Below are 27,633 nucleotides of genomic sequence, written 5' to 3'. Positions count from 1 at the left end.
TAAATAGACGTTGTCTTTTAGTGGTAAAGCAATTGATAATTGGTAAAATTGACGTAATACTCTATTTGAAATTAACGTTCTAAATGATATTGTGAGCCATTAATCTACAGATACTAGAGGAAAGAAATTAACGCCGGGTTAACGTAAGATTCAGTAAAAAAAATTAATTACATATATGACATTTGCAAGATAGTCTTCTAATTAAATATACCTAGAAATTGAAACTAACCTAAAAATTTATACTAGAAGCAAAACGCTGTCTTATGGTTAAATGGGTGTTGTTTTTAAAATTTTTTTTTATCTATGTTCTATATCATCAATTTACTTTATAAATGGTGTTTGAATCGTCTATAAATAGTGTTTTTCTGCCGCAGTAAGTCTAATTATTTCCAAAAAAACATAATTTCATTTCTATTTCACTCTAATATTTAGACTGAGATAGGGATATAGAAATGAAAATTCAATTTTATTTAATTCAAACTTATTTTATATATCATCGTTTCATTTTCTCAATAGTGTTTGAATCTGCTAGATTTAGTGTTTTTCTTTCGTAATATGTCTAATTATACCCAAAGGACGTTATTTAATTCTTATCCTGTTCTAACTTTTAGATTGTGATAGGGATACATAAATGAGAATTCGATTTTTCGACCTATTTTATATCATGGTTTTATTATAAAATTGTTGAGTTTTTTGTATGTTTTGTTGTATTTTTTATTTTTATATATTTGTATTTGCTGTTTTGTCTTTGTGTATATTTTGTTTGTATGATTTATTTAAATAATAGCTTTGTCGACAAAATTTTAAATTTTATGATAATAAAGCATTGATTGTTTGATTGATTGATTGATATTTTGATGGGCTGGAAATAGTGTTTTTCTTCTATAACGTGTCTAGTTATACCCAAAAAACATCATTTCATTCTTATCTACTTCTAATTTTCAGACTAAGATAGAAATATATAAATGAAAATTCGATTTTTCTATTTATTTTATGTATCATCGTTTCATTTTCTAACTAGTGGTTGCATAATGGTAACAGCTGGAAATAGTGTTTTTCTTCCATAATGTGCATAAGTACACCCGAAAAACATAATTTTATTTCTATCCTCTTTAAATTTTTAAAATAAGAAAGGGATACATAAATGAAAATTCCATTTTCCATCTATTTTATATAGCATTGTTTCATTTTCTAAGAAGTGTTTGGATCCGTTGGAAATGGTATTTTTCATCCATAGCGGGTTTATACCTTTTATACCCGAAAGACATAACTATATTCTTATCCACTTCTAATTTTAAGACCCAGATAGGGCTATATATAAATATAAAGCAAACTAATTCATTTGAAACCAATTTCTACTAAAATAAATAGATTCATTGAGAGTTAGTTGTAAGGCAAATTTTGGACTCAGATTGACAATTATAGTCATAACTAAGGCACTATTATTAAGCAGCCAATGAAATAATATACACGTAACTTCAAAGTGAAAATCGCCTTTATTTAATAATAATTTAAAATGTACAAGTTACTTTTACAGCCATCCATGTTTTACCCAATTTTTAATCATTACATTATATTTCTCCTTCTGATGCTCCCAAACAACATTAAACATGTTTTTCAGTCCATCCTCTAGATTATATTCTTCGTGAGTAGGATCGGTTATTGTCTCTTTAACAGCCGTTATAACAGGTATGAAAAACATTACGTGGCTGAACTCTTTTCTTCCTTCTTTCTCAAGTTCTTTTTTAAAATTCTCTTGTGTATACTGAGTTAGTTTGCTCTGGTCAAACTTTAATTCCCTCAAAGTTTTAATAAACTCTTGATAATAAACTTGAATTAGGTCATCGAAGTGGTTCTCACTGACCTCATGTTCCAATGAGGTTCCAAGGAAAAAGACTAAATCTGCCAACGCTGACTCATACGAGCAAACTTGAAGGTCCAAAATGATCACTTTGGGGGGATTGTCTTCTGATATCATTATGTTGTTCACCCAGAAGTCGGAATGTACTGCAGTTGTCCATAGAGGGTCATTTTGACGGCAAAATTCCTCCTTGGGAGTATATAAGTTCTTCTTTATTAAATCGACGTGAGGAGCAGTGTCAGGTTGTTCTTCCAGGAACCGTAGTGCTGCATCAAATAGACTCGTAGATGGAGGCTCGAATTTGTCTTTTTGCATGCAAAACTGTTTGATTTTCTTATTATGTAGCTCAGGATTTTCTGATTTTAAGGCTATCGTGGTAGCGTGGAAGTTTGCTAGTTTTTTAAGGATTTCTTGACTTTGGATTAGGCTAAATCCTTTTAAGCGAGAGGCATTCTTAAAACCTAAAAAAAAATAGACAAACATTCTGAAAAACTATTTCTGACTACAAGATGAATTTACCTCTTTCAATTAAGTTTTCCACAAGTATGACAGCAGTATCGTCCACATTTTCGCTGTTAGGGTCAACACTCACTCGTGCCCCAAACAAATTCATAAAATAATCAGCAACATGTTCCACCCCTTTGTCTTGTTGAAACTGAATTAAAGTGGGAATCGCCTCTTCGTACCATCCAATTTCATTTTTAAAAGTCGTAGGAGTATTGAAGACTTCTTGCATATGTTTATTGGGTTGTACACATTTAGCTACAGCATGAAAAACCTCTTCTTGTTCACCATCTTTTTGCACTATAAGATCCACTTTTAACATTAAACTGCCATAGTTCTCACCGGGTGCTGTCAGTCTTGTGATTTTTTTATCGATTATTTTTCCCTTGATGTGAGGACGTAAGAGGCCGTCGAGATCTTCGATTACCATTTTCTAATGTGTTACTTATATAACGGATAAACCACGACTGAACCTAAAGTGGTTAATTAAAAAATTTGAACGTTTTTGTGAGATAGTCGTGACCTTGTAAACATAATTTGATTATTTTTTTTTCACGGATAATTGAACATTTTCGTTTGTAGTACTTATTGATAGGAGAGAGAGCGGAAGATCATGCAGTTGTGATAATAGAGATTTTTTTATAAGATAAGCATGAAGTTGATTTTTTTTACTTATAATAATATAATAAGTTAAATTGCATTTTATTACTTATCGTTTTGGATTTTAAAGCATTGCAAAAAAATGTGATAATATGGTCCTTAGGAGCTTTAAAGTAAGACTTCTTCTCTCTTAAGTTTTTATGTGGGAAAAAGCTGAAACTTTAATAATTTGATTAGAAGAAGTTGCTTTTTAATTTTCAAGTTTGTATTTGTCCTTTATTGTTTGTTTCTATTCTTTCTAGTTTCGGAGGTTTTATTCATAGGAGTTTTTAATTTATTTTTAGTTTTTTATTTTCTTGATTAAAAACAAACTTCCTAAATTTTAAAGATATGGGCATGTTTGTTCCTAGAATATCCATTTTTAAAAAAGATTTTTCAATATCAAGGTAAAATTCTTCACTTGAGTTAATTTTTTTTTGTTGTTGAAATGTGCTCATTTATTATTAAATCTAATCATTTTAACTTGTTCAGTGTTTTTTAAATACCATAAAAACGAGCGATAAAAATTAAACTTGAGATGACTTAAACACTAAAAAAAATATTTCATCAAAATGGCACTTGAAGCCTGAAATATATAAAATATCCCAAAGAAAGAAATCATAGCCTCAACTTTCTTGAAAAAATTACAATCTTAACTAACTTTGTCCCTGGATTTTTCCTCTAGTTACATATCAAATTAAAAAAAATTTAGAAATATTTAGAAGTAGTTTCTTAGCAAAATTCAATGATATTGGAATGTTGGATTAAAGCAAATTTAATGAAAATTAAATGATTTTTAATTTTCATTAAATTACTAATTTAATGAAAATTAAATGATTTTTTCTTGGATAAATTCAACGTTAAACGGAGGTTAATTCTTTATTCTAGGTAGAAAATTAACATTTGTCTTTTAACCCTTTCAGTCACGAATTATGAACGCTTTGTGAACATTTTTGTTTGTGCTTTTTTTAACTGTTGGTAATATTTAAAAATTTTTAAAACTATTTGCAGATTTCTATGACCTTAGATCGTCAAGGTTAGAGATGTGAACACCATGACCAAGTATTGACAAAGTGTATATAAAAAATACTCTATAACTTACTTTATATCAGTTTATTTGATATGAAAACCGTGAAAACAGTTTCTTTCTCTATTAACGCAAAGAGATATATTACATTTAGAACATTTTATATATGTGCGGGACTTACACTGAGCTTCTTTGCACCTCCCTATTTTGTCACAAAATATAGGAAAATGGCCGATATTATCAAAACGTACATCTAAGACAGGTCTAATTTGTTTAATGGTTTGAGTAGGTATCAACGGAGTGTTTTGAGGACTTGCCACACCTGAAGAAGTCGTTGGTCTTCCTCGTTTCTTTGTAGGTATTTTTCCACATAATATAAGAGATTCAGTGAATTAGATCAATGACATTTTTTTAGGTACACCAAGCTTTTCAGCATTTTTCTTGTACTCTAACCATGAATTTACAACAGCCACATCTAAGGCATGTGAAATAAATCGAAATGTCCATTTTCTTGATCTAATAAAGAACCTTTAAAGGGAGATCAGAAAATCGCACTTATCCACACCTCCCATTCTATTATTGTAAAGTGACACTACTTTTGGTCTTCGAACTTCTATATATTTTTTATTTTTCTTATCCCATCTTTGACACATGTCATGTGGAGAAACTCCAACAAAATTTGAACCAAGAGTAACCACACTACTGTCGACCCATTTGGTCAAGATAACACCGGAATTTTGACACATAAGTTTTTCCATGATTCCTCTCTCTAATTTTTTCTTATTTTCCTGGCGGTCCGTAAATGGTGCCTTGGAAAATCGATCTTTTCAAATCATCCCGGCTGCATAAAGTTGATTTTTAGATAGCCACTCAAAAAGCCAATACGAGCTGAAGTAGTTGTCAAAAAAAAGTTTAGATTGTAATGGCATCCGTTCTGACAATTGCATAACAACAGCAGGTCCTTGGCCAAATAATTGATATTTTGTTTTTAATTCTGTAGCGGCACCCTGATAAATGATAAAATCATAAATTATTCCAGACTCTCCACATAATAAAAATAACTTTATGCCCCACTTTGTTGGCTTATTTTTAATATATTGTTTTATATTTAGGGAGCCTTTGAATGGAACTATTTGTTCATCCACACTGTATACTTCTTCGGGATCCAACAAGTTGAACCTTTTTTTATGGAGTTATATAAAGGTCGTATTTTCCATAGACGATCTGCGGAATTTTTGTCATCCTCTGTAGTAAAATGCATGTTATTTCTTATCTTAAAAAATCGATTCACAGACATATTTTCAGATATTAGGGATATAGAAAATTTTGGCCTTGGATAACTTAAATTTCCCATAATAAGCAAGATTCCAAAAAATGTCTTCAGCTCAGGAACGGCTGTGGCTGAAAAGTTAGCTACAGCATTTTGTACTGCGTAAAAATTTGTTTTCTCCATACAGGACTCTAGCAATTTGTCAATAAAATATTTGGAAAAAAATCCAAAGGTGATGGCAAATTTCTTACCTCGGATTGAGAGGGTTGAAAAAAGTGAATTGAAGATGACATTTCATACACTCATTTTATCCACCTTATATCTTTTTTTTGTATAAGATTTTGTGAATCAAAATACTGCTTGGCATATTCAGAGGCTGTCTGGCAAGAAGCAACTTCAGATTTTTCGGAGCTTACACTCGGGTCTGGGATGGCTTCATTGAATGAAGAATCTTCCAAGTCATAGAGACAAGGGCTAATAGGACTCTCAAAAAGTTCATCTAAAATACAAGAATTTGTTTGCAATAACTCGAAAAATAAAACTTTTTTTATGTTATTATCCCTCTTGAGGATACATTATCTATTTCTTTCCAACCGTTGTCATCCTCTAACCCCAATTACTCTAACTCGGAATCATCCCCATTGATGAGTTCAAGCAACTCGTTGTCCCCTAATGGTTTAGTCCAATATCTGTCAGTCATGACGTACACTATATTGTATATAATTTTAATTCATCATATCTACTTATCTAATAATCTTTTTGCAAAATACTATTATTTTGTGCTTACCTGATCTAATAATTATTATAATAAAAATATCTGACGCCTTTTTGTAAAAAAAAATAGCGTAAAAAACTTTGTAAACATTAAAGAAGCACGTGTCTAATGAGAATATGCCGGGAAACTGTTCACACAAACATCAATATTATCAAACGTTAATATTTGTACTTGATGCTAGAGAATTAAAGTGACACTACAACACTTTCGTGTACAACGTTACCATCACCTATTCGAAACCAGCTACACGGATTAAATCTTATGAAAGTAGGCGTATACTGTAGTGTACACCATGACTTAAAGGGTTAACTTTCAAATGACAACATAATTTCCTGGGCAAATCCATTTTTGATGTTAGAAATATATCTGAAGGCTTGTCTTTTAATGACGACGTAATTTCCTAAACAAATTCAATTATAATCAAACTTTGGTTTATCAATTTTAAGTGGATAAGATTTGTCTTTTAACCATCAAACCATGACATAATTTCTTTAAAAAATCTAAAGTTAAACGGACGATAGTTGCTTCGTCTTAGGTGGAAATTTAGTTAAAGTATTGTCTTTTAACGACGATTTTTAGCGACAACGTAATTTCTTAGGCAAATTCAATGAGAATTAAACGTTGGTTTATCAGGTATAAATTTGGGTAAATATTTGTGGACTAACAATCAAACCACATCGTATTTTTTTGAATATTAACCTGCTAAGTGTAGGTATACATAGAAAACGAGCAAGAAAAATTAAACTTTAGATTAAAAATTAGATAACTTAATTACCATGTAAATATTAAATAATATTTTAGTTCCTGGATTTTTCCTCTAAATTCATATAAATCAAATAAAAAATTTTTAGCAACAATTGGAAGTACTTTATTAGAAAAATTTAATGATATTAGAACGTTGAATTCCTAAAAGAAATTTGGTTAAAGATTTGTCTCTGAACCAGTACGTTATTTCTTGGATAAATTCAACGTTAAACGGAGGTCAGTTCTTTATCTTAAATAGAAAATGAATTAAACATTTGTCCTTTAACGGTCAAACAACGACGTAATTTCTTAGAAAAATTCAACTATAGTCAAACGTTGGATGTTCGATCTTAGGTAGAAATTTGGGTAAAGATTTGTCTATTAATCATAACGTAATTTCTGAAAAAAGCCAACGTTAAATTAATGTTAGTTTTTCTTCCTTAGATAAAAAATAAATTAAAAATTGCGTTTTAACTGTGAAACGATGACATAATTTCTTAGGCAAATTCGATGATAATCGTTGGTTTTCTGATCTCAAGTAGAAATTGGGGTAAACATTTGACTTTGAATCATTAAACTATTATGTTACTTTTTTTAAAAATCCCACGTTAAATGAATGCCAGTTATTCTATATTAGGTAAAAATTTGCTTTTTAGTTGTGAAACGATAACATAATTTTTTAGCCAAATTTAATTATACTTAACATTGGTTTTTATCGGTATCAATTTTAGGTGCATATCTTACGTATGCACGTAGAAATTTAGTTACTATAATAAAATGCATTAAAATTTAAAAATATTTATTTCACGCAATTAAAATTAAGTAAAACTTAAGTACCTTCAAAATAATAATTCTAAGCATTTAAGTACTTTGGTAACTTACAATTATCTAAGTATAAATAAATAATCTTAAGTGTTACAAGTATTTAATTTGTAACATACTTAATATTTGCTTTAAGATTTAAAAGTTTTTTTTAAATTATATTCTTCCTAATTACCGTTTAATTTTTTTGCCTTCTTAAAAATTAATTGGTCTTTCAACTGTTATACAACAATGTAAATTTTAGGCAAATTTAATGATAATTCAACGTTGGTTTTTTGATCTTAGGTGGAAATTTGAAAGCAGATTTATAATTTAACCATCAAACTATGATGTATTTTCTTGCACTAATTTAACGTTAATCTGACGTCACAAAGACTTAGTAGGTAGGTAGTAAGGTAAAAGTTAATTAATTTTTTAGGCAAATTTAATCATTATCAAACGTTGCTTTATTTTACTAATAGTAAAAATTTGTTTTTAAACCGTCAGTCCATAAAACAATTGCTGGAGATATTCAACGTGAAATTGACGTAAGTTGCTCTACCTAAGATTAAAAATTTAGTTAAAGAGAAGAAGAGAAGAAATGTTTTATAAAATTAATTAAAAAGTTGCCGTGTAACTATCAAACGATTACATACATTTTTAGGAAAACTCAATGATAATCAAACGTTAGTTTTTCAATCTTAAGTATAAATTTGAATAAAGATTTATCTTTAAAACGTAAAAATATGATCTTGGAAATATCCAACGTTACATAGACGTCAGTTACTCAATTATTAAAGGAATCATTAATTAACAATTTATCTTTTAACGACAGTACAACTCGTGAAGTAAATTCAAAGATAGTTAAACATTGGTTTTTTGATCTTAGGTGGAAACAGGGGTGAAGCTTTGTTTTGAAACCATCAATTCATGACGACAAATTCGCATCAGTTTCTCTACCTTAGATAGGAAATCAATTAAAAATGTTCACAGTTTTTTCTGTTTTGTGTCTTAACCGTGAAACAACGACATAGTTTATTAGGTAAATTCAATCATACTCAAACGTTGGTTTATCGATTTTAATTTGGTTAAAAATTTGTCTTATAACCATTAAAGTATTATATAATTTGTTGGACAAATCCAACGGTAAACGGACGTAACTTTCTCAGTCTTTGGTAGAAATTCAGTCAAAAATGTGACTTTTAACTGTCGAATAACAACGTAATTTCATAGGCAAATTCAATGATATTCGAACATGGGTTTATTGATTCTCGGAAGAAATTTATTTGAATCATTAGACCATTTGTATTCAGAAGATTTGTATTCAAATCATCAATCCATGGAATAGTTTTTGGAGAAATACTACGTTAAAGTGACGTTAGATAAAAAATAATTTAAAAAATTGCTTTTTAACTGTGAAATGACGACATAAGTCCTTAATCAAATTCAACGATAATCAAACATTAGTTTTTGGATCTTACGTAAAAATTTGAGTAAAGATTTAACTTTACTTAATTGTCAGAACACAACACATTAATTGCTGTATCTTAGGTAGAAATTCGGTTGAAAATTGACGTTGTTACTGTCAAACGACGACGTAATTCTTTCGGCAAATTCAATGATTATCAAACGTTGGCTTATCGATTTTAGGTAAAAACCTGATTGAGGATTTGTCTTTGATTCAGCAAACGATAACGGAATTATTTAGACAAATTCAACGTTAAATAGACATCAATTTCTTTATCTTATACAGATATTTATTTAAAAATTTGCCTATTAACTGTAAAATGATCACATAATTTTCTAGGCAAATTCAATGATACTTGAACGTTAGCCTATCGATTCTAGATGGAAACTTGGTTAAACCTTTTTGTTTAAACCAACGTTAAAATTTAACGTTAAATGAACGTCAATAGCTCATCTTAAAAATTTTCCTTAATAATGTCAAACGACCACGTAATTCTTGAAGCAGATTTCATGATAATTAATGAAACGTTATTTATCGATCTTAGACTAACCGAACCATAAAACATTTTCTTAGACAAATCCAACGTTAAATGGACGTCTGTTATTCAGTCTTAGGTAGTAAAAATTTGCCTTTTAGCAGTCAAACAGCGACGTAATTTTTTAGAAAAATTCCAACATGCAAAGAACGTGTATTGCTCTTATATAGTTTACTAGTACAATTTACCTCATAAAGCAAAACTCATTATTGTCGTAAAATTTCGAAATTTTTATACTAAAGATATCACGTTTATCCAACTCCAAATAACAAAAAGTTAAAATAAAATGGCAACAAGCGATTCCTAAGGAATTACAAGAATAAATCAATTATTATTAAACATCCTTAAACTTTAAACTAATATTTTCCTGCACAGAGACTTAATAAGGGCCAATATTCACCATGACAAGCCAAAATATTACTTAAATCTCGCTTAATCAGACGTCAGTAGAAATAGGAGCTAACGACAGCATTTGTTATCAACAAATAATGTTTGTAAACCAGTGGTGTCAGTGGTGGCAACCTCAAAACAATTGAAAATCATCTTATTGCATATCGCAAGTACTGGAAAAGTCTTAGTGGATCTTCCTGGTGAAACCCAATCTTCTCATCACCCTATAGAACCTGATACGTGACGATCAACTATTAAAAATCCCATCTGATAATCTAATATCAACAGGTCATCGCTATTTGTTTAGTTAATGCAGATTACTACAATAATGCGTTACATTAACGTTATTAATATCCTACTAACTCGTAAATACTGTAAATGTTATTTTAACGTCTTGGGACAACCAATGCGAGGCTTGATTGATTATTAACCCGTTAAAAGTTTTTATCATGATTGTAATTAAAACGTGTATATAAAGAGGGTATGTACTAGTCCCTAGGACTCTTTGTGACTTTTAGCTTATAAAGTGAACATGTACTTAATTATATTGATATTAATTTCAGCAGTAGCAAGTTGTGATGATGAAGAAGTTGCTTTTATAAGCTGTGTTTTAAAAGGCATCAACAGATTAAGTAATCCAGTTTTAGTATCATTTCCAGTTTCTCAAGAAACTGATCAGCAATCATTTGACTATACATCAACGTTAATTAAAAATCTCACAAACCTTCGAAGCCGAACGATTTTAACGTTAAACTTAAATGAAGCCCTTACACCACCAGGATTAATAATAACAGAAACCCAAACCATAAAATACTACGTAATAAGTTTTCATAATGCCACAGACGTAAGGAAAACTTTGCAAACTTTAATCGACTTAGAAATACTAAATACTCGGGCTAAGTTTGTGGTGGTGTCCCCCCTAAGGTTCATTAACCAGACCCTCATCACATTAAAGGTATTCAAAATTCTTCAAGAATTCGCCATTGGCAATGCAGTTTTGCTCATAAGGCATGCGACAGCTAACCAGACTTTCAATGTTTACAAACTGATACATTTTCGGAATTTATCCTGTCATGTAAACATGGAAACGGACATAGAGCTCATTGATACTTGTACTGATGGTTCTTACAAGTTCGAAGCTCCTTGGCATAATTTTGTCATTCCCAGAACGTTTAAGTCTTGCCAACTGAGAGTGGTTTATATAGAACTTCCACCGTTTGTTGTCAATATGTCACGTAACACCTCACATTTAGAAGTCAAAGATTTTGCTAACCACGGATTAGATATTGGAATAGTAACCAATTTGTTTGCTTGCATGAATGTAACTTTGCAGTTCATACTGTCTGACAGTATTGGGTCAATTGATGCGAGAAAAGTGGTGACTGGGTCTCTAAAGTTGCTTTTAGAAGGAAAAGCTGACTTGTCTATTGGAGGTTATGCACAAACTTTTCATAGGATGCGCACGTTTGATGTCAGTACGCCTTATCATGAAGAGATTCTGATTTGGGTGGTGCCCCATGAGCATGTACCTTTAGGTATCCTGTTTGGGTTATTAGAAGGAGTTCACCAAGACGTCTGGATAAGTTTGGTCATCCTCATATGTAGCAGCATATTCTTGATTTTATTTGCTGGAAGAAATAACACTATCGAAGAAAGCTGCTACAAAAATATTGGCCCAGTAGTGCAATTTACCCTTACTGCAATCATTAATTTGCCAGTAACACCGCTTCCGAGATCATTCGCTATTAGATGGATATTCACCATGGTGGTTCTGTTTGCATTGGTATTTAATACTACTTACACCACATACTTGGTAAGCATATTGACCAACTCTGATAAATATACTGATAAATATAAAAGTTCTTCCGACATTTTGGCTCATAACTTGGGAGTATACATCACTCCGAACGCTGAAAGATATTTTCAAGAAAACGATACTGATGATTTTCAATTGGTGCAGAAAGCAAACATTTGCGGAGTCACTCAGTATGAAGAGTGTCTTAGAATGTCAGCTGTTCATAAAAATGTTTCTTATCTGATCCAGCAAAGTCTTTTTAAATACATGGCACCCATATTTAAGTCTTCGTCTAAAGAAAACCTTTTGACAGCCATTCGAGAGCGAGTTGCTTCGATGCAAACCACTTTTATTATGAAAAAAGGGTTCTGGGGTTATGAAAAAGTCAATTTTTTACTTAGGCAAGCCGTGGTATCAGGCTTAACAAAAAAATGGGCAAAATTACCGAGACATCCTCGTTTGAAGAACATGGGCACTTTTGATGATTACAGTAAGTTGTATACAAAAAGGAACATTTTGGACTATGAAAGCTTGAAATTTGGATTTTATTTTCTTTTATTTGGACATTTAGTGGCGTTTGTAGTGTTTTTAGGAGAACTTTTTGTATTTCGTTTGAGACGTAGAATCTAAAATGTGTTCTTAGTTAGTTAAATAAATGTTTAAAATTTCCGTAAGACTTATGAGTAATTCATTATAAAGAGCCTAAGATTTGAATAAAACCCCACTATATAATGCCTAAAATAATTTAAAGTTTAACAACCAGACCTTTGTTACATTAAAAGTATGGAAAATTCTCAAAGAATTCGCATTGCTAGGATCATAGACATGATTTTCTTTATTTTTTTCCAATTAAGATTGTAATTTAAAAAAATCCTTTTTAATGGTGCTAAGTAGTTACATAGAGAATCTCTCTATTAAGTATCATAGTCCTAGGTCTATAGTCTAGTGAAATTAAAATAATAATTATCACCTCTAGCTGAGTCTCAAATCCTTAGACGGAGAAGTTTTTATACATTTTATTCTCGTTAGGGTAAGCGATTTTTAAAATACTTTTGCATGGTGCTAAGCGGTTTAAACAACGAACCTGTTCACCGAATGTCACTTTTCCAGGTCAACTAGTTTAAGAAAAACACTTATTATCATCATTGGCTGAGTCTGAGATGACGAGGATGATAGACGAGCAAGTTTTTCTACATTTTTTTCTAATCAGGATTAGAATTCAAAAAAATCCTTTTGCATGGTGCTGAGTTAGTAAATAGAGAAACTTTCTATAAAATTTCATGTTTCTAGGCAAACCAGTGGATGTAAAATTCAAATTGTCACTTCTAATTGAGTCTTAGTTTCCTAGACGAAGAGATTTTTCCAAATTTTATCCTGGTTGGGGTGAAACTTTGTCAAAATACTTGTATGGTACTGAGTAGTTGAATAACGAACCTCTCCATTAAATTTTACTTTTCCAGGTCAACCAGTTCAATAAAAACACTCATTACCATCATTGGCTGACTCTGGAATCCCTAGACGAATAAGTTTTTCCCAATTTTCATCTAATTAAAGTTGCAATTTAAAAAAAATACTGTTGCATGTTTAATAGCGAGCGATCTTATAGCGAACTTCTTCGCCGAATTTTACTTCTCCAGGTCAACCAGTTTAAGAAAAACATTGATTATCATCATTGGATGAGTCTAGGATCCTTAGACGAACAAGTTTTTTTAAATTTTCCTCCAATCAGGATTAGAATTCAGAAAAATCCTCTTGCATGATGCTGAGTGGTTAAATAGAGAAGGTTTCTACAAAATTTCTAGTTTCTAGACCAACCAGTGGATGTAAAATTCTAATTGTCACTTCTGATTGAGCCTCAGGTTCCTGGACAAAGAGATTTTTCTAAATTTTATCCAAGTTGAGGTAAAAATTTATCAATATACTTTTATATGGTACTGAATAGTTGAATAACGCACCTGTCCTTCAAATTTCACTTTTCCAGGTCAACCAGTTTAACAAAAACTCTCATTACCATCATTGGCTGACTCTGATATCTCTAGACGAATAATTTTTTTACCAATTTTCATCCAGTTAAAGTTGAAATTTAAAAAAATACTTTTTCATAGTGCTGAGCGGTTACATATAGAACCTCTTTATCAAATTTCATGTTTCTAAGTTGACTAGTGGATGTAAAATACCAATTATCACCTGCAGTTGAGTCTCAGATCCCCAAACAAAGAAGTTTTCCTTGTTTAATTTTATTCTAGTTAGGGTGTGCATTTTTTTTATTACTTTTGTATGGTGCTGACCGCTTTAAAAATAAACCTCTTTATCGAATTTTACTTCTCTAAGTCAACCAGTTTAAGAAAAACATTGATTATCATCATTGGATGAATCTGGGATCCCTGAACGAACAAGTTTTTCTACATTTTCTTCCAATCAGGATTAGAATTCAGAAAAATCCTTTTGCATGATGCTGAGTAGTTACAAAATAAATATGTCTTTATTTGATATCAAATGCACATTACATTACATTTGCCCTATAAGGCGAAGATTAGCTAAAGCTACTTTTATCTCTTAACCCTAATAATAATAATTACAAATGTTTTGGCAAACAAGCAGTAATAGTAATATAAAAATTAACCACAGAGCAAATTGAGAGAAAAAAAATTAATTAAATACACTTGTAAATTCGCAGAGAACAAAAAATTAATCGTGCAATTGTTCCTCCAAAAACAAAGTTTTATAATCATTTTTAAAACGAGATATTAGAATTGAAAAATTAGGTCTTAATCGATTATAAATTATTACGGCAATGTAAGTATAACTACGTGAGAAAAGAGCTGTGCTATAATGTGACAATGTTAGAGTCTTATGCCTTAAATCTCTATCATGAATCGCATTTCTTGGAATTAATTTCTTTAACAGATATTTTGGCTTTTGGCTTTTATAGAGCCGATACATAAATGTATGAAAATGAAACTTAAAGAAATGACATTTATAGCCACTGCAATCGATAGATATATATGGACATATGATCAAATTTTCTTAAATTACACACAAATCCACAACACGTATTTTGTACACGTTGCAGTTTCTGCTGAGTTATTTTATGAAGAGAAGGATAGTAAACGATAAAACAGTAATTTAAAATGGATAACACTAACGATTCTGAGACTTTTTTTCTTATCTTAAAATTTAAAATATGTTTGTTAGCATAGAGCAAATGCATACGCAAATAGCACCTCTGCAGGACAGCACTAACATGTCCTTGGAATCTTAAAGAAGAATCAATAGTTAAACCTAGAATCTTGACGCTCTTAGCAAAAGCCAAGCGGTTCTTATCATATTTAATGTATATATTTTTTTTCAACGTAAGCACGACGATTTTTATTGGCAAAAAGTAAAACGTTAGTCTTATTGGCATTAATATTATGACTGTGTTCTTTCGAGTAGCGCAAGATTAAGCTTAGGTCTCTATTTATACTTTCAGAAGCCCGTTCTATGTTATCTGGGTCGAAATAATGAATTAACTGAGTATCGTCAGCGTACTGGTACACCTTAAAACTATTTACGACTAAAGGAAGATCCGAAGTATATATTACTTTTGGTTGAGTCTCAGTTTCCTAGACGAATAGATTTTTCTAAATTTTATCTCGGTTAGGGTCAGAATTTGTCAAAATACTTTTGAATAATGCTGAATAGTTAGATAACAAATCTCTCTACCAAATTTCACTTTTCCAGGTCAACCAATTTAATAAAAACACTCAATATTATCATTGGCTGACTCTGGGAGCCCTGGACGAATAAGTTTTTCCCAATTTTCATCCAGTTAAATTTCTGTTTTTACGTCGATTAGTGGATGTAAAATACCAATTATGACTTGCAGTTGAGTCTTAGATCCCTAAACGAAGAAGTTTTCCTAAATTCTATTCTGGTTAGGGTGTGCATTTTTTTAAATACTTTTGTATGATGCTGACTGCTTTAAAAATAAACCTCTTTACTGAATTTCACTTCTCCAGGTCAACCAGTTTAAGAAAAAGATTGATTATCATCATTGGAAGAATATGAGATCCCTAGACGAACAAGTTTTTCTATATTTTCTTTCAATCAGGACTAGAATTCAGAAAAATCCTTTTGCATGGTGCTGAACAGTTACATAGAGAACATTTCTGTAAAATTTTATGTTTCTAGATCAACCGGTGGATGTAAAATTCTAATTATCACTTCTGGTTGAGTCCCACTTTCCTAAACGAAGAGATTTTTCTGAATTTTATCCCGGTTAGGGTCAGAGTTTATCAAAATACTTTTGTATGATGCTGAATAGTTGAATAGTTTTTCCCAATTTTCATCCGGTTAAAGTTCAAATTTATTAAAAATACTTTTGCATGGTACTGAGCGCTTCTATAATAAATCTCTTCATCGAATTTCACTTCTCTAGGTCAACCGGTTTAAGAAAGACACTGATTATCATCATTGGCTGAGTCTAGAATCCCTAGACGAACAAGTTTTTCCTTATTTTCTTCTAATCACGAACAGAATTTTAAAAAATCCTTTTGCTGGGTTACATAGAGAACCTTTCTATAAAATTTCATGTTTCTAGCCCGACCAGCGGATGTAAAATACTATCTATTACTTTTAGTTAAGCCTTAGATCCCTAGACGAAGCGGTCTTCATAAATTTTATCCTGGTTAGGGTGAGAATTTAAAAAAATACATTTACATGGTGCTGAGTCACTTAACAACAAACCTCGTTACAGAATTTCACCTCTCTAGGTCAACCAGGTTAAGCAAAGCGCTGATTATCATCATTGGCTGAGTCTGGTATCCCCAGACAAGTTTTTCCACATTTTCTTCCAGTTAGTGTTGGAATTTAAAAAAATCCTTTTGCAGGGTATTGGGTAATTACTTAGAGAACCTCTTTAAATTTACACCAGAACGTTTCATTGTGCAATTTCATCCTCAGAGATCCCTCTGTCTTACGTGAATTGATATATGTATATGAAAGTACTCTACTGCCTTCAGTATCTTATGCTGAAACAAGTCTATTACGAATATTATTGATTATTGACAGATATATAAATATATACGAGATATATAGATATATATACAATAGTTATTTCTTTATGAAAATGGTTGCTGTAATTGGGTTCATACTGTAAGTAAGGTCATTTAAATTTGGATGTACATGAAATGTTGATTTTCCTATGTTTATTTATTAACTTATACATATTGCTATTTTTTATTGATATTCTTCTGATAGGTGAATGCTTTTTGGGGTTATATGCTAATTATTATGACAGATCTGTGTTGTTATTTGTTATTTAGATTTAGACCAATATCAAATGGTTCAGTAGAGTAGCTTCTAAGCTAGACTGCGCCATATTATATCTTGTAGTAATAGCTCTTTACTGTATTTGTTATTGTATTTTTTCAAATAAAGCCATTATTATTATTCTTCTTATTATTATTATTATTATTATTATTATTATTATTATATGAGATATATTAAAGCAGTCACAGAGAGAGATACTGCATCTGAAGAAATCTGATCAATCTTAACTTTAGGACTTAACTCTTGGACTAATTAAATCAATTCTTCTCAAAATCCCTATGCCCTTCAATTTTAAATCAAGAAACTCAAATAATAGTTGCATTATCAAACTGACATGAAACGTTACTGAAAATTCAAATAAAGCATCAGCAGCAGTAGCGGCAATTTCAAAGCAAACTCATCGATTGTCATTAACATAGTGGAGCGGTCAGGGGTATATTGTGTTGTCCAGGTTTCGTCAATAAATAGAATTATTCATTAAAGTGTGTAACAGTTGGCGAGCCTTTTATCCCCCGTCCGGTCGTTTCACTTGTCACCCGGGGTGATGTATGGCAAACGGTCCCGAAAACTTCACAATTGCTAATTAAAAATTTAGCCAGTCACTGGCCAGAGAGATGTTAATGAATATGAGGGGTGGTGGAGGATGAAACCAGGTTAGCGTGATGAGATTTTATTATTGAGAGAGGTAAAACGTTTAACGCGTAATGAAGAGTGAGGCGGGAAGGATGATGAGGATAGCCACTGTCTATTGAGAAGTTTCTTTTTTTTTGAGATTGCCTAAAATATATTAATTGAGAGGAGTGTTTTTGACGCCTTTGAAATTCGTGCACCCTTCTATGACTCCGATCCTTGTTTTCTCTTTATTTATTACAGATAATATTTCTCATAAGCCGAAATTCAGAGGATTTAGATCAAGGGAACGGGGTGACTAGTGACCAGGAATCTTATCTGGAGGGTAACTTTGTCTGGAAAAGTGAATATTCTTGATCGAAAATGCTGCTATGCAAGTATGGAGAAAAACTAGTCCATTTTATTCAGATGGCATACAAGTTATTTTTGCAAGTATTGAGATTATTAAATGAACTTCTAATATAACTAATTCTCTGAATATCCAAAGTTCACTTTTTAAAAATACCTATCTGTCGCAACTAAATAAGATGATTTTGGATTAAAAAATTATAAGAATTAGTGAAAGTGTGAAATTAGTAAAAGATTTATTTAGTGTCATTTATTGCGTTTAATTAATTCGTGTATATCCACTGGAGAAAAGTGGTAACCAAAGGTAAGCAGTCTAAAGATTCCAGCAGATTTTCGACCAATAAATTTATTGTCTACAAATGTATGTCTACAGTTACGACAATACTTAGACAACATAAAATTTATATATTAGACAAATAGGGTTTAGGAATAATCGAAAATTTTAACAAAGACAAATTAGTTGTATTTGTGGATCTTCAATATGTTTTTTTAAATAATAGAAGGTAATATTCCTATTAAAAAAATATCTTATAGAAAAAAGTGTTTATAATATTTCTCATAATTATCTGATGAAAAATGTTGGATCCTATTCGAAATTCCGACGCTTCTTCAGTTATTTTATTCCTTAACAGATCTTGATTTATTATTGGAACTAAGTAGATCATAATGCCCCAAAAACTGAAGTCAATGGGATTCAGATCAGGCCAATGAATAGAAGGATGTTGTCCTAAAAATAGAAATCCATCAGATTAAGATCAGGAGAATGGGGTGTCCAGTGATTAGGAAAACTTGGTTTGGAAAGGCGAATATTTTCAATCAAAAATATTGGGTTTTTATCGTATTTTCAACGCTTCTTCAGTGATGTTCTTTAACTGGTCGTGGTTCATTAAAGGAATCAAGAAACAAAAAAAAAATGGAAATCAATGGGATTCTAATCAGGGACATAGAATGGGCAATACATAGGAGTCTCTTGTCATGAAAATTAGTAACTGAAATCCATAGGATCAGGAGAACGAAGAGGCCAGTGACTAGGAGAACTTTGTCTAAAGAGGCGAACATTTTTGATCAAAAATGTTGATTCCTAAATTTCTTCTATGACTTTATTCTTTGACCGATTTCGATTTATTATCCGAACTTAATACATAAAATCCTTCATAAATTTACAAAAACTAAAATCAATCAGACTTAGATCAGGAAAACAGGGTGGCCAAAGGATAGAATAAAACTATACATAATATTTCTGATAAGCTCTTAAAGACTAAAATCCATTAATAGACTTGATTTATTATTGGAACTAAGTAGATCATAATGCCCCAAAAACTTAAGTCAATGGGATTCGAATCAGGCCAATGAAGAGAAGGATTTTGTCCTAAAAACCGAAATTTATAAGATTAAGATCAGGAGAACGGGGTGGCCAATGAATGGAGACATTCTGTCCTAGCAAGAGAATATTTCTTTATACTTGAAGTTGGGCATAACACTCATGACAGTAATGCATATCACGTGTGGATAACTGAAAAAAGTCATCCATGGTTCTCTAAGATACTAATTTTTAATATAGTTTAAAATAAGATCTCTAAATCTAGAGTATCGGTTATCGTCTTTGAGTAACTACTACATTTTAAGACATTAACTAATACTGTAGATACAGAGTTTTTATTTTTACCTGGATCCCCTATAGATATTCGTGATATTTTAGGCTAATGTTACTTCTTCAGTGATTTTTTACTTTTATTGATCTTGGTTTATTAGAAGAATGAAGTATATCTTATAAAATCTGACATTAAACCCCAAAAACCGAAATCATTAAGATTCGGATCAGAGAAATAGGATGATCATGAATGGAATCAATTAGATCTATGCTTTGATTATTGATTTTTTAGGTGTATTTCATTGGCTTTAAAAATTATGTTAATGGATCATAGTAAACTAGTTTATAAGTATTAAGTTAAAATTTAACCGAGAATTTATAATCAACTATAAATACCTCTGAATCAATAAATTATGAACCAGTTGCATCAGGTTTATATCAAAGACTTTTGCTTTGAATATTGATTCCTTGAGCGTAATTCATTGGGTTTAGAAATTATTTTAATAAATCACAGTAAAAAAATGATTTTTTTGAATATTGGGTCATAATTTAATCATGATTGACATAATCAACTGTAAATATCTCTACATCAATAAATTATAAATTAATTCTTCTACAATCAGACTTAAATTAGAAACTTATTCTGTGATCATTGATTTCTTAAGTTTGATTCATTGGCTATTAAAATCATTTTATTAAATGATAAGAAAATAGTACTTTTTGTAAATATTCAGTATTTACTACAAAATGTTAAAATTTTTTTGTAATATTAAAATGTAAATAATAAATGAAAGCATTTTGTCCTAAAAAGCGAATTGTTTCGATCATTTTAATTCCACTTTTAATTCCACTAAATCAATTTTAATTACACTGCCTTGACTTCTTCTATAACGTTTTATTCCTTATAAGAAACAAGGGCACGTAATATTTTAGGAGCCTAAAAACCGAAATCTGTTGGTGCAAGATCAGGAGAACGGAGTGAGACAGTAACTAGAAAACCTTGTTTGGAATGGCGAATATTTTGAATAGAAAATGATGAACCCTAATCGTATTCTGACGATTATTGAGTTATTTTGTTCTTTGACTAATATTGATTATTTATATAAACTAACTACATAAAATCCTTCACAAGAACCGAAATCAATGAGATTCTAATCAGGGAAACAGGGTGGCCAATGAATGGATCCATTTGGTCCTAAAAAGCGAATATTCTTTATTTGAATATTATTGAAAAATTTTTCGGTGTTTCTAAGTCTCTTAAAACCAAAATCTATAGTATTAAGGTCAAGAGAATAAAATGGTCAGTAAGTAGGAAAACTTTGTCTGGAAAATGAATATTTTTAATTGAAGCTTTTGAATCACAACACAAATTCTTACACTTGTTTTGTAAATTCTAGATACATAAAATCTTTCATAAATCCCCAAAAATGTAAATCGACGGGATTCGGATCAGGGACACAGGGTGGTCAATGAATGGAAACATTTTGTTCTAAAAAGCGAATATTTAAGATGGAAAACGAGTCACTATATTCAAAAATTGTTCGCTCTTTATAAGTCCCTAAAAGTCGAAATCCATAGAACTAGGGTTAGGAGAACGGGGTAACCAGTGACCATCAGTAGCATTTTCTCTGCAAAGACGAATATTTTAGATTGAAAATGTTGGATCCTAATCGAAATTCCGCTGCTTCTTCAGTGGTTTGGTTTCTTGATCAGTACATAGAGAAAACTAATAAGTACATAAAATCCTTCATAAATCCCCAAGAACTGGAATCAATAGGATTCAGATCAGGAAGACAGGACGGCCAATAAATAAAAGCATTTTATCCTAAAAAGCGAATATTTTCGATCGATACTATTTGATTTTAACCTAAATACCGTCGCTTCTTGCATGACTTTGTTTCATGAGTTTTTTATTTGTGTACGTAATATTTTTCAAAGTCCATAAAAACCAAAATCCATAGGATTAAAATCAGGAGAATTGGGTGGCCAGTGAAATGGTTTTTTTCTTCTGTTGAATTTATATATCACCTTACAATGTATACAATTCTTTCATATTTTAATATTAGCCCTTCTAGCTATAGTACCTTTTGTACGTTGTGAAGTATAACCTTTTTCAAAGAAAACCCGCTTTATTGTTTATTCTATTATACTATGCCTGGGATTATAGATAAAAATCAGGTAGATACACAAAAAAAAGGTCACCAAAGTATCTTTTTCTCAGTCGTGCAGGTGAAGAACAGAAAATTGCGACAAATCGTGAATCGCTCCAGAAACACGAGTCATATACGTTCAAAATTAGAAAATTACGTAATTAATTCATAAGTCACGAAGCCGGTTCTCAATGCTATAAAAAAAACGGTGATAATTTGTACCACAGATTGAATAAAATTACTTAAACAAACATCATACGTCTAGTATAAAAAAGGTTATTAACCGACATAACGATGTTATACAACACTTTACTTAAGACATGTAATGAGCCATACGTACACCGCTATACAGCACTTAAGGTTAAACATACCAGTATTAGAGCACCTTAACATGAAAATAAACTAATTAACTGTTGGTCAGCATGTCACGGTCATATTATTAAAAAAAAATAAGCAGTGCAGGTTTTCTGAAGGATCATTGTGGGCTTACGATCCGCTAGATTAAACGGCACATCTCGTTTTGTAAACCCGTCTTGTTCACCTAAATTGGTATCATGCCTAGGTATATACCCGATTCTCTCGGATCTTTCTTCTAGCTTTATTGATATCCACGATCGGATTTCAGTTCGGGGAAATGCGATGCTCGAGCGCCTAAGAGAAATGCTAATTGCAGGTGAACCATAGGCTAAGGCTCTTTATAAAGGAGATCGACTATTATAGAATTTAATAGTATGATGAAAGACCAACCCTCTTTTTTGAAAGTACTCAAGTAACTAAACCAGGATAATTTGATGCCAAAGAGAGTTTATCCATTTTTCCTTTTCTACTCTAAAGCCAGCAATACCAACTCAACTTCTTGAAGAAACTTGGAAGAGATTGAATTAGCCAAAATCATGTGCAAAACTGTTTTTTGATTGAAAAGTTCGATTTATTGAGCCTAATGAATATATGAATTTCTATGGTTGAATAGAGCAATAGGACTTCTCCAAAAATGGCATTTTCAATAAAAATGTTATGTGCCCTATTATCTAAAATGCTCTGTATTTTTTAAATAAATATTTAAAGTGTTTTTCTCTTGAATTTAAATATAAATTTTTGTGCCTATTTTTTTCATATTGTTTGGTCAAAATAGAAGAATAAAAATTTATTTACTTAGTTAAATAAATATTTAAATGTATTATGATTTGGGTTTGAGTTTGTAAATGATTATAAGTAATAAATATATAAACATAGATAAAGTTAATATGCTATTTAAAAATTATATAATTGTTTGCCAAAATAGATAAAATCAATAATTTGTTATCAGATAAGAAGTTATTAAGAGGAGAATGTTTTGTTTTTATAGTGCAGGTTAAACTTGAAATAATTTTAGTAAATAAAAATTAAATATAAAATTTGAAAATTTGTCACCTAAATTACATTTTCCAACAGTTACAGTGCTAAAAATGTAAAAAACTTATTAAACTTATTACACAAATTTATTATTAACTAATTTTTTATATTATATTCTTCATATATTTGCAAAACCTCAAAATTTAAAAAATCGTTGTTTTTTGTGCAGGTTGCCGCATTGGAATCTAAAAAATCGTAAAACATTCTGGCGTAAGAAATTCCAAAAATTAAAAAAAAAATCGTGTACAGATTGTCAAATTGGAATAAAGATATAATAAATACACAAGACTAAACTATTTAAAAAAATATATACGTAATAAGCTTTAAACCAATAAATAAATTAGTAATTAAATAGGACCAATAGAAATATACAAAAAAACATAAATTTTGCACTAATAAAGAAAACTATTATAATTATATTTTTCAGTAAAATCCAAAATATTTTTTATTAATTGTGTTAATTTAAAAATTACCACAATTCTAAAAATTTTTAAAAAGTAAAAATTTATAAAACGCTCTTAATTAAGTTTAATTAGAATTAATTTAGTGCCTTAAAAAAGGATTTCTTTAGCATATTTTCTATTTTATAATTAATTTTATAAAAAAAATACTTTGCTACTTTTCTACTTAAAAACTTCATAAAAAGACAATTGTTTTTTAAAAGATGTTTACGATATTTAATATATATTTGATCAAAATAACTGTATTTTTTCTTTGTTTCATGATTAACATTCGTTTCTTTTATTTTCTTTTATATTACTTTACTTCTTGATGTTTTTTATTAATTTCGTCAATTAAAAATTTTTAGAATTGTTTTAATTTTTTCTTACAAATTCCTTTTTTCACGTGATTTAGTTTCTCCGCAAAAGTCTTTAATTAGTCACAAATCTAAATTTAAAAAAAAATAAAAATTTTCACATTAATATTTTAGCTGATAATTTTGACTTCAATATTTCCCAAATTGTCCATGAATGAGGAATTCATAACATAAATATTTAAAAAGTAAAAATTAATAACACAGTCTTAATTAAGGATAATTATAGTTAATTTAGTGTCCTAAATATGATCTTTTTAGCATATTTTTAATTTTATACTTTACTTTATTAAATAAAGTGTTTTCAATTTTTGACGTAAAACTCCATATAAATTAAAATATCTTTTTAAAAGGCGTTTTCTATACATTGATCATTTGACTCAGAAAACGACTTTATCTTCTATTTGTTTTGTGATATATTTTCTTATTCTTTTCATCTTTGTTTCCTTAATAAAACTTTATTTAATTGTATTTCCAGAAAAAAAAATTAAAGAAAAGTAATATTAATTGAAAAAATTAAGGAAGAATTAAATTATGTACATAAAAGGCAAAATTCGTAAGAAAAAATCAGAATTTTGAAAATTTCAAACGAATAAACTTCTTTTATTCAAAATAATTTTTCTTATATTTATTTTTTTTCTATTTTTTAATTACCATTTTTATTCATTCACTCTTTTGAGCCACGTGAGTCGGTAGCTCCCTTATTTAACAGTATTTCCTTTTTTTAATAATTATAAACCAAAAAACAATTTTTTATAATTTTTTTAATTTATTTACATATATAAATTAAAAAAAAACTAAAAAACACTATAAAAACTTCAATAAATAAATATTTTAGTAGGAAATTTTCAGTAAAATATTTTTTAATTCTTACAAATTGTCTAAAATTTAGGGCGTCAAGAGTTTGCAATATAATAAGTAAAAAGATCAATATTACTATTTTTTAACATGTTTTTCATTTTATATATTATTTTATTAAAAAAAACTTTTTACTAGTTTTCTGCGCAAAAATTCCATAAAAAAAGGGGAATAAAACGGTTTTATTTTTTTGTTTTATAAATTATTTCTTTACTTTTTTTTCGCCCTGCTATAATTTTTTTCATTTAAAGATTTTTAAATTTTTTTTTTACCTTTTATGGAGGTTAGTTCTTCCTTAATTTCATTACTTCTCTTTAAGATTTTTTTTTATTATTTTAATTTATTTACACATTTAAGAAAATAAAAACATATTTAAATTAATATTTAAGCTAGGACATTCCAGTGAAACTAAAATGATTTTCACTCCATTTCTTTAAAATTTTCAAAAAGTGCCAGGGATTCCCAACATAATTAGGTACAAAGTAAAAATCTATAAATCGCTTTTGATTAGTTATGATTACAATTATTTTAATGCCTTGAATAAGACTTTTTTAGCATATTTTTCATTTTATACTTTATTTGATAAAAACAAAATAACTTGTTGCTACTTTTCAATGTTATATATTTGATCTTTTGTTGTGTCTCTTATTTAATATTTTTTCTATGCTTTTTCTTTCTTAAAATTATCTTTAAATTATGATATTTCATGTAATAAGTAAAAAAAATAAAATTAAACCTATTTTTTTATTAATATATATACACATTTAAATTAAAAAAAAAACAATGCAATAACATTTCTAAATTAAGATTTCAGCTAAAAAATTTCAGTAAAATAAGAATAACTTTTACTCCAAATTTTTTAAAAATTACGGCTGCCAGGAATTCGCGTAAACATAAACCCAATTAATTAAAAAGAAAAAGTTAATAATATAGTCTTAGTTAAAAATAATTACGATAAATTAGGTGCCTTTAATAAAACATTTTTAACATATTTTCCAATTACTTCAAACTTTTCGTTATTTTTGTATGTAAAGACCAAATTAATTAATAAAAATTAATTTATATCAATTTTCAAGGCAAAAAACAATTACAATTAATTTAGTGCCTACAATACATACCATCCAAATCACACAAATCAAAATGTGTCGCTTCATCTTTCGACCCAAATTTCCCTCAAAAAAAAAAGTTCTTACGACATATACAAACACAAAAACTAAATATAAATCTCCATATAAAAAAATTAAATAATTTAAATTTTTCACGTAAAATTTTCCGGCAAAAACAGAAACAAACAAAAAAACGATCGCAAACCGCGTTTTTTTCCCTCTAAACCAGCAAGAGTTCCGTTTCGGCAAAAGCACGCCCGACGAATGCCGTGTCAGAAGAAAATCTTTTGCCGCTTTGCTCTCTCTCTATGTGCGTGTGTATGTTTGTTTGCTGGTGGTTGTGAATGATGAGGATGGCACAAGCAGAAGCAGACGACAACTACTAGTATACGACGATGACGACGACGACAGTCCCCCTTTTTGAATCAAGAAAATCTGCACCAAAAGAGCCCTAGGGGCCTTGGAAGAGAATCGCAATGGGATAAGAGCATCAGCTATAGCGATAAGTTAATCTTAGTAAATTCTTTATTTATTGTTAGAGGCAGTAATCGCCTTAATAAGGAAATTTAGAGCAAAAGATCTGGTCCTAGATGGCACCTAATATCCGTGGAATCAGCCATCTATATCTTATTTGATGAAATATTTTGCAATATGCCTAGAATCGTTGACTGAAAGAGTTTCTGAACTCTTTCAATCAACGCTAGAATATCGCACGAATATGCCAAATACCGTATATGTAAAAGCCATATTCCTGGCATATATTTAATGGATGTGCAGAGAATGTTCAATTTTTCACATCTGTCAGATATTCCGGAGCACATATTTTAAAATAAATAACACTTTTTTTTCTAGTTTTTAATAAGGCATATATTTCATTTTTAAAATTTCCTGTGGAGGGATAGTACATGCAGGGTGTTATTTAAATACGTGGCCAAACTTCAGGAGGTGATTCTATTCGAGTAATTTCAAGATGAAATTTCACGTAAACATAGGTCCAGAAATGCTTTATTTTCAAGATACAGGGTGTCAACTCGTTTTTCCTAAATATATTAATAAGCTTTGAGTCGATTTTGTTTAGATTAACCAGTGATATTATGGGCAAAGAGGCTAATTTACCCCCAATTAAAATTATTACGTCCAGTAGCGTCCCGGAAGACTTTTTTTCAATGTTTTTATTTGCTTCGAATTAGGCAGCTAAAAATACAACTTTTTTTGTCTTCTGAGTTTCATACATAACTCTCTTCGTTTGCAGGATAAAAAATTAAAAGCACTTTATTGCATGTTCCCGGAAACATAACATAATAAAATATTAGAACCACCAAACTATAATTAAGCAATGAAAATTAGACGAAAGTCGTCGCTTGAATGTTTTCCCAGAGATTAAAACTAATTTCGATAAGACAAATTAGCATAACGTAATAATTTATAACAGCAATGTTTTAAAAGTAATAAAAAATAAGAATGCCATGGAAGGAAGAACAATTCAAACAATACTATTCAAACAAATCTGACTTTGACATAACTTACTAAAAACGAGTGCTTACTTAACGATTTCAATTATTGGAATTGTTTTGAAGAGTATTAAGCTAATAAAATTACTAATATTGGAAAATAGTTCAATT

The 27,633-nt window shown here is 29.8% G+C and overlaps 2 protein-coding genes across 2 annotated transcripts in view; both read right to left on the bottom strand.

Annotated features, from left to right (window-relative positions):
- Positions 1 to 26,362, bottom strand: part of LOC126742291 (LDL receptor repeat-containing protein egg-1-like) — a 51,453-nt gene extending 25,091 nt beyond the window's left edge. Inside the window, exon 1 of the mRNA XM_050448923.1 lies at positions 26,024 to 26,362. Coding sequence (XP_050304880.1) covers positions 26,024 to 26,059 — 36 coding nt within the window. The 5' untranslated portion in view covers positions 26,060 to 26,362. The remainder of the gene's footprint in view (positions 1 to 26,023) is intronic.
- Positions 1,478 to 2,849, bottom strand: LOC126742293 (uncharacterized). The gene is made up of 2 exons (XM_050448924.1): positions 2,381 to 2,849; positions 1,478 to 2,322 (listed from the first exon to the last, which is right to left on the bottom strand). The coding sequence occupies exons 1-2, from the start codon at positions 2,793 to 2,795 to the stop codon at positions 1,532 to 1,534; spliced, it is 1,206 nt and encodes a 401-aa protein (XP_050304881.1). The 5' UTR covers positions 2,796 to 2,849; the 3' UTR covers positions 1,478 to 1,531.
- Positions 26,363 to 27,633: the final 1,271 nt, after the last annotated feature.

This window comes from Anthonomus grandis, chromosome 11, assembly GCF_022605725.1.
Source record: "Anthonomus grandis grandis chromosome 11, icAntGran1.3, whole genome shotgun sequence".
Classification (NCBI taxonomy): domain Eukaryota; kingdom Metazoa; phylum Arthropoda; class Insecta; order Coleoptera; family Curculionidae; genus Anthonomus; species Anthonomus grandis.
This window is presented reverse-complemented; position numbering and strand designations above follow the sequence as displayed.